The sequence below is a fragment of the Salarias fasciatus genome, chromosome 5 (assembly GCF_902148845.1).
Source record: "Salarias fasciatus chromosome 5, fSalaFa1.1, whole genome shotgun sequence".
NCBI classification, from domain to species: Eukaryota; Metazoa; Chordata; class Actinopteri; order Blenniiformes; family Blenniidae; genus Salarias; species Salarias fasciatus.
The window spans coordinates 29,860,755-29,869,197 of NC_043749.1; the positions used below are offsets into that span (position 1 = coordinate 29,860,755).

The 8,443-nt window shown below is 43.5% G+C and overlaps 1 protein-coding gene across 1 annotated transcript; it reads right to left on the reverse strand.

Moving 5' to 3' along the window:
• Positions 1-2,361: 2,361 nt before the first annotated feature.
• cyc1 (cytochrome c-1) lies at positions 2,362-7,291 on the reverse strand. Its single transcript, XM_030091579.1, has 7 exons — positions 7,171-7,291; positions 4,963-5,153; positions 4,727-4,853; positions 4,460-4,617; positions 4,225-4,385; positions 3,270-3,370; positions 2,362-3,071 (listed from the first exon to the last, which is right to left on the reverse strand). Exons 1-7 carry the CDS (start codon positions 7,249-7,251, stop codon positions 2,967-2,969), a joined length of 924 nt encoding a protein of 307 aa, XP_029947439.1. The 5' UTR covers positions 7,252-7,291; the 3' UTR covers positions 2,362-2,966.
• Between the last annotated feature and the right edge of the window lie 1,152 nt (positions 7,292-8,443).

The window sequence follows — 8,443 nt, forward strand, 5'->3', positions numbered from 1 at the left end:
GTGTTGGGTTTAAACAGGGGGAGCTGAGATGGACGGGTGGAAGGACGGATGATAGATGGAGGGAGGGATCCCTAAGAAGTAGCTCTCGCTGGTTTAAAAACAATTCCCCTCAACAAGTTGGGATAAACAGTAATTTGTACATTTAAATGACATTAAATGATCTGATTTAAATATTTTGAAAAGACGATTAAAGAACAAAAGGAAGAAAAAAAATCCAGGTTGACATTAATGAAAGTTTACTCTTGTTCAGCTCAGTTTTTCACCAGCTGAAGTTGAGATTGAAGACTGCTCACACCGTGTGTGTGTGTGTGTGTGTGTGTGTGTGTGTGTGAGTGTGTGTGTGCGTGCGTTTTCCCTAAGGCCGCACCAGATTAGCATGAGAAGCTAAAAACTACCAACAAAGCAGAAACCGCTTCCTTTTCTTCAGAATTACCAAAGTAGAAAATCAGTTTTGGCCTTTAACGGCTCTGCGGCAGAATTTAAACTAATAATGACAATAATAACAACAGTAATACCGATAATGGCTGCAATAATACTGATCCGGAGAGATGCTCTAATGCCATTAGCCTAATCTGTGTGTGTTGTGATGCAGATGTGTGAATGCCGCGGGAAGCAGCAGGGAGAGAGAATCCTTTTCAGGCCCAGATTAGCCGCCGACGGCGGGCCGCGGCCGCCTTAAACCCGCAGCACACTTATTGATTTATCCCTGAATGGAGGGCGGGCGGATGTGAGGAATGAGGTGATTACATGTGGAGAGGAAGGCCGGCGCCGCTGAAGACACTGAAAGCCACGGGAACACAATGAGACGGCAATAAATATGTATGAATCCAGCACGAGGCGCGAAAGCTTCGTTAATGCTCTATAATGTAGTAATATAACTTTTCTTTGGTGTATTTAGTGATTTTCAGCATTTCAATCAAAATTTTATCTAACTCCACTTCAAGTTCTTGTACACACACACACACACACACACACACACGAAATGTTTAGTATGCATTTGACAGTGTGTTAAAAAAGTGTGATTTTGCAACTTCCAATCTTGGTATTTATGAAGAAAAATATATTTGTTTCTTTTTTCAATGTTCATGTAAAAAAAAAAAATCTCAAAGTTGATAAAATTAGAAAAATAGAAGATGTAGTCCACGTCTAAAATATCCCAGGTATTTATTCAGCAACAGTCATGGAAAACACTGAGATACAGACGGTTTTATGGGTGATTTATGGTCACCAGCTAACATCACCTGTACGTTTTTAGACATAGACACTCCAGGCAGGTATTTGAACCATCAACCTCCTCGCCCCCTGACATGAGAGTGCTGATCACTGCTGCACCATGAGGAGCTCCAGCGTCAGCAAAACAAAAAGTTTGCAGTTTAAGGCCCTGCTCTTCAAGTGAGGACGTAAACTTTTCGTTGTGTTTTGAGTGTTTATATGACAACGATGCACCAAGTCACTAAACTGCACACCTTCTTTTTGGCGCCAACGGCTGTCAGAGAGGCTCCAGCAGCTTCATCACGGGTATTTCCTCAAGTAATCTAATTTTAGAAAACGAGGAAGCAGCATGTCTTGGGTCTTAATTAGTAATAATGTCAGCCTGACCGTTAGAATGATCCTCTCCCACTGTAGCTGAATCACCAGGGTTCAACCAGAGAGATTTCTGTACTAATGCAATGAGAAGAATTTCCACCTCTGACAGAGAGGTTTCAAGTTTTTCCACTAGTCATGTCTGGCAGCTCAAGTCAGATCATGTTGGAAGGCTGAACGTCATAAATACCTGACCTGACGACTCATGGCAGGTCAGGGACCGGCTGACTGGACTGTTGCTGGACTTTCTTGTGGTTATCAAAGCAAGATAACGTCTTCCTGAAAGCCCCACCTTCTAGAGAATACACCTGAATATACCAGAGAGCACATGTAGCATTTCTTCAATGACAGCCGACACATTCCAGTCACATCGAGGACTGCGTCAGATTGTGTGACAAGTCTGAGCGAGTGGAGGAGGACCTGTCCTGTCCCGTCTGCAGGGACGCCGTCGTCCTGTCCTGCAGCCACTGTCTGATCTCCGCTCTGACAGACACCATCAGGTCCACGGAGGAGGAGCCGAGAGCCGAACACATCCTGTTCCTGAACAGCCACAAGGCTGCCAGGACCAGAGTGCAGCGGCGCCCCCTGCTGGAGGAGCCACAGCCGCCCTGGACAAACATCTGTGCAACCTGAGCTTCAACATCTGGAGGCAGATGGAGGAGGTGCTCTCCTACAGTCTTGTGATTTTTTTTTTTCCAACAATAACACCAAACATGATCATAGTTAAACTGACATTTACTGTTTAATCTGAACACAAACTGCTGCGTCACGTCGAGGTTTGTTCATTTCCTGCTTTATTTAATATTTACATGACAAAGCGAAGCTGCAGACTCCACAGCGAGCCCGACAGAAAGCATCAGAACGACGGGCGGCGTCGGACCGTCGCCTCGTCTGCTGCTGGAAATGAAGATAAAACTGTCACACCTGCAGCGTTCCTTTAAGATAATTTATTTGTACAGTAAAACAGAGATGTGGGGAGACACTTAAACATTCACCCGGGATGTTTGCCCTGTAGTTGAAGTTTTTTTTTTCTTTACAAAATGGGTCGATGATGACGGATGTGAGATGCACAGATCTGTAGTGCTACAGGAGGCAACTCGCTGCAGATCAAACAAGCAAAACTTTGAAGAGGCTGCGTTCAACAACGCCACAACTCGCACCAGTGTTCTAGATTCACACGCTCGTCGTATCCATGCCGCTAATGAAAACAAAAAAAATAAAGAATAAAGAAAAAGGCATTTTCTGTACGGAACATATATACTCTTGGTTTCTGTCTACCTGCTCTCAGAAAGGCATGTGTGTGTATGTGTCGTGAGCGTCGTGGGGTGGATGAACGCAGCCCTCATGGTTTTAGGCCCGCATCGGGGGGGATTGTTCTCCTTTTACTTGGGAGGCCTGTAGGCGATCTTCCTGCTCTTCAGCACGGACCACCGGTGTCTCTTCATGTAGTAGAGCAGCGGGACGAGGATGGCCGAGCCCATCAGCAGCTGGGGAGGGACGAGACGCGTCAGACTCGCGAGCCCTTCGCTCAGTTTCAAGTGAAAACACATTTTGAGAGTCTGCTGAGATGATAATGTTCGTCTCTCAATCTGAGTCTTCAGTTAGTGTGTGTGTGTGTGTGTGTGTGTGTGTGTGTGTGTGTGTGTGTGTGTGTGTGTGTGTGTGTGTGTGTCTGTGTGTGTTACCTTCAGTCCCATGCGTTTGCGTTGGTCGTGCTCCGGCTCGGCGGCCCACCTCAGGAAGGTACACACATCCTTGGCAACCTGACTCATGGTGGCCGGGGTTCCTATGGCAACCAGAAACAGTTGGCGATCAGCCACATCCGGACCGGGTGACACGCCTCAGACTGCCAGGAGGCGACCCTCACGTTTAATTAATGTCCATTTTTCTTTAGGTTTGAGACTGTTGGTTTGATTTGATAAAGTTTTCACTCCTAAAACTCTGGAAATGTTTCCGTCATTTCAACTTTGTAGAGTCCAGGCAGCAGAATTCTTCAAAAACACAAAGCTAACTCTCTCCAAAAGTCACAACAGAGGAAATCCTGTACTTATTTAAAGCATTAAAGTCAATGCAGTGAAGTCACTGTGGTTTCACATCTTTAGAGAGCTGCAGACTCAGAAGACCATGGAGGAGGAACTTTAAAACTCAACTGAAATGAACGGAATTATTCACACACTGCCAACAGTAAACAGTCAATTTCATGATTCAGGCTGCTGATCTTTCACACTCACAGCCAGAGAGTAAAATCTATAGCAGCTCATTCAAAACAAAATAAATAAAAACTCTCTGATCAACAGCAATATCCATGCACTTCAGTGTTTTCATTTCAAAATAAACTCAGTAACATGGTCACTTCAATTAATATTTAGTTCAAATGTCTTTTAAATGATCATTTTCCTCCATGTGGAGGGAAGCATTATTCATTTTTGTAAATTAGCCCTCAGGTCGTTCTCTGGTGAAGCTCCATCAATAAGGGATTTAAAAGGTGAGTACAAGTACTCAACTTCATACACTTTACAAACTGCAGGTAACACTCAAAAAAAAATTAAAAGAACGCAGCTGAGGCAAAGTGCTGTATATAAAAACAGGAGCAGAGCTTGTTTCTTAATGTTTGTGCCTCAGATCGCTCCGTTTGCGTACCGTCGTCGTACTCCAGGATCTCGTTGTAGATGGGCGGGGCCATGCCGATAGCCTGGCCGGGGAAGTAGGGGTTGTAGTAGAGTCCTTCCCTCACCGAGACGCCGGCGGGGGGTTCGCAGTAACCCGTCAGCAGGCTGAACACGTAGTCCTCTCCGCCGTGTCTGAGGGGGGAGGAGACCGGTCAGCACGCCGCCTCCGGGCTCATTTCTCTGCGGTCAGACCGTCGAGGTTTTACCTGGCGTTGACGATGTAGCTCAGGTCTGGGGGCAGCGCGCCGTTGTTGGCCACGCGGGCCGCCTCGGGGTTGGCGTAGGGCTTCGGGAAGTAGTCGGACAGCTTTCCTGGCCGGGTGAACATCTCTCCGTTCTCATCGGGGCCGTCCACGACCTCAACCTGAGACCAGACGGAGACATGAAGATGTGAACGTTTTCTCTCAAAGAACCCTGAAACGATGCGTTTTCATTTGAAAACATTGTGGAAACTGGATCTCAGTGTCTCTCACCTCCTCAGCGATGGCCTTGACCTCGTCCTCTGTGTGTGACACTCCCACCAGGTTTCTGAAGGCCAGGTACTCCATACTGTGGCAGGCTGAACACACCTGCTTGTAGACCTGGTAACCGCGGCGGACGCTGCAGGAACGAGGGAAGAAACAACCCGGAATTAATGAATGAATGGCTCATTTCAGGTCAACACCACGATGAGATGTTCCGATTGGCTCAACGAGGAGACGTGAATCACCTGGCGTGGTCCAGAGAGGACAGCGGTCCGGCGTGGCTCCAGGGGTAGTGAGGGGGGTGCAGCTCCAGGTCCGAGGCTTTCACCGACTGGTGCAGCATCAGAGCGAGACCCGCCCCGCCGGCCGCGACCACGCCCAGCGTCGTCAGGGCCACCTTCTGGCCCCGAGGCAGAGCGGAGAAGGACATGTTTGCCTACGAAGAATCACAAGGTCTCGTTAATGACTGATGCACGAGCTCCCACAGGAAGTCCTTAAGCATTGACTACGGATGAACAAATCTGTGTTTTCAGCATGAAGTTCAACAAACTGTTCAATCACAATGAAATCGTTCAACTGAAAGATACAAAAAGTGTAAATACCACTGATGAAATATGAACTATTAAATGAATGATACAGCAGGTGAAGTCACCAAAATATAGGAAAACTAATGTTCTTTAAAATAAAATATAAACAACTTCAAAAAGGTTTGCTTGAGATCACAGCTTCGCTGCATCACAATGTGCAATGTGATCGTCCTTCACTGCCTTTTCATCAGCAGCCAGCGGGCATCACGTAACGGGAGCACGCACGCACGCACACACACGATCTGAAGAACAGCCTCAAACACACGAACTGACTCCAGTTTAGTTTTAACAGCATAGGTGTTTACTGGGCAATTTTTCAATACTTTACATACAATTCATAACAAGGACCAACTTCGGATCTTCTTGAGGATCACAATCTTGTCAAACAACACTCTGAGAAACTGATTTAAATCCTGAGCCCCATAACATTTCTATTACATGGTTTCCCATCTACATGCATTTGAAACTCGGTCCACAATCTGTCCTCTCCTTTTTCCTCCTTCAATCCTATAACAGCACCGGAACAGCAAAAAGTGTCCTCCTCTAAGTCTGTTGTATTTAGAGCTAAAAACTGAACTGACTAATCATAAGCAGACATTCTCTTCTGTCACTGCCTCTACTCACATCTTCATCGGTGGATGATCTGCCTCCATCTCACCCTGTATCATGTCTCATCCTTAAACCAACCTCTCAATTCTACTATATGAAATTCCCCGTGGGAATAATAAAGTATGTTTAATTTAATAAGTGATCTCTCTCACGTACATAGAAAACCAATGGCGCTGAACTTAAACTTTTTCTTCTCATTGTAGCCTCTTATGTTTATACTGTTTTGATAATTTTACTTTGACTTAGCAGTATTTTTAATTAACTTCTACCTGACATTTTATTCACGATATATTCTGACCCCATTCTTGTTTGGTATGTACTTGTTTGTGTCAGTATATTTCTACAAAGCACCGAATTGTGCCTGCAGTTAACTAACCATGCTCTATATATACAGTACAAAAGACTGAATCGACTAAGTGGAGATTTTAGCTTACATCAGGATGTGCAAGATTAATTTGCTTCTACATTCAACTCATCAAACTGTGTGATTTAACAGAGAATGAAGCATTTAATCGTTGCAAGCCCTTGACAAAGGGGTGGTTCGAATAATCCAAACACTTTAAATTCTTGGGAATAAACAGTGTGAAGATGCTGCCGGTGTCATAATTAGTATGAACATCACCTCTCCAGCAAATCTTATGGGTTGGAGATTATTCTCGATACAAGGAGAAGGAAAACAGACAAAACTACACTTTAATCAGGAGGTGAAATGTAAAGTAAAAAACTGCTAAATCCGGATTTTCTCCACCGGAAGTCCTCTCAGTCCTTGAACCGCTAGCAGGCTAACAGGCTAACTTTAGCCGAATCTATTTCCAGCTCAAACATGATTTCATCGTGACTCAAATCTGGATGGAGATAATCACAAACCCTGCAAATACACACACAAGTGCGTAGAATATGTTTGATGCAAAGTACTTTAAAAGAAAGTTATCATTTAAGCGAGACATTAGTAGCTAGCTTAGAGGCTACATGAGGACACACCGGGATGGACACCGGTTAAAAGAGGTCTACTCAAAACGTGTAACTTTAAGGTGCGTGAATTGAGGAATTCACCCAGAAAATATAATAATAAGGTTAACTATAAGGACAGAAAGTCTAAAATGCTGTGGACAATCTGCAACGTGTTGTAAGGCGAGTGACCTTGTAGATAAGAAGCTAACGTTAGCTCGCAGCTAGCTCTCTTTAATTTCTCCATATCAATCTTCACAAATAAAACATCCGGCGAAAGAGAAGAAATATGTGAATGTATAGACCAACCTTGGGGGTCTTGAGGGTTTTGGGGGTGCTCAGGAGAGCTCTCCCACTCCCCGTTAGCACCACGACTCGTAACGCCGCCATCGTGTCTTCTTCTCTGATGGAATCAAAGCGCAACTGAGGAATCACATTATATCCTGTCCGAGCTTTCAAAATAAAACACAAAGCGTGAAGCGCTGCGTTGTTTATTAGAACACACCGGTCGCATCTACCAAAATAAACCAAAAATTGTGACGAAAAATAAATGAAACTAAGTCTATTGTACGAATAATGACCCCCTCCAATGCTACTCTATGGAAAACAACAACAAAAAAAGTAACAAAAAGAAATTGAAGTCTCCTTAATTCAATGATACGCGTCCGCGTCTGCTCTTGCTTTGAAGGTAACCTCGAACCGGACATTTAAACATATCTTATTCTGTGTAACTTCAACAAAACTTACACAACGCAGTTTAGTAACATATTATCAAACAACGCTTTACTAATTCATGGTAGATATATATTCACAGATATTTGCATTTGAGATTTGCCAGTGACATATCAGACATAGAGAGAATTTTCTGAACGAAGTGTGAAGTTAAAATAATCATAATACTGTCTAACCTACATTGCATGATCAACCCTGACCTTAAATAACTTTTGAAGGGGAACACATTCCGGATGTTTCCACAGACTATTTATATTTTCATACATTTTTCTTTAACATAATGTGAAGCAAGATACACGAATGTAGTGCAAGTTATATTTAATATGAATAGAATAGAAAATACTACTTTAATCCTAGATGCATTTTACAACATTGCTCCACAAACATGATAGAATAGAATACAATACAATTATTTTAAAACATGGCAAGACTGGAGATGGCAAAGATATTGTAAGAAGAATACAATCAAAATGGTATCAGGGCGAATAAACCAATTTTAAAAATAGATTAATCCTCAACAACAAAGTCACTTTTAGGCTCAGTTGACAGAACAACTTTTTCAAGCCAACAAATCACGATTCTATAGAGATCCAATATTGTGATCCACATGACATAAGAAATTGATAATAACAGCACAGAACTGTATGTGATCATTTGCATGGGTGCACCAAAGCATTTGCAACTTAAATAAGAAGAAAACAGAAACTACTTCTCTAATGTGCACAAACTCCGTTGTAGTGAACAACAAGTTCTGACAACTTCAATTTTTCTGAGGAATGCACCAAAGTCACTGAGAAAAAGAGGCTGGAAGAAATTAAACTGCAAAACTCCTCCCCGTTTTCTCCCATAA

What these genes read in the sequence shown, in the direction of transcription:
- cyc1 (XM_030091579.1), bottom strand. Translation starts at nt 7,251, where the DNA reads ATGGCGGCGTTACGAGTCGTGGTGCTAACGGGGAGTGGGAGAGCTCTC. An exon ending in GATCCTGGAGTACGACGACG is followed by an intron (nt 3,371 to 4,224) that starts GTACGCAAACGG and finishes TGGTTGCCATAG; the next exon opens with GAACCCCGGCCACCATGAGT. An exon ending in GCAAACGCATGGGACTGAAG is followed by an intron (nt 3,072 to 3,269) that starts GTAACACACACA and finishes GTCCCTCCCCAG; the next exon opens with CTGCTGATGGGCTCGGCCAT.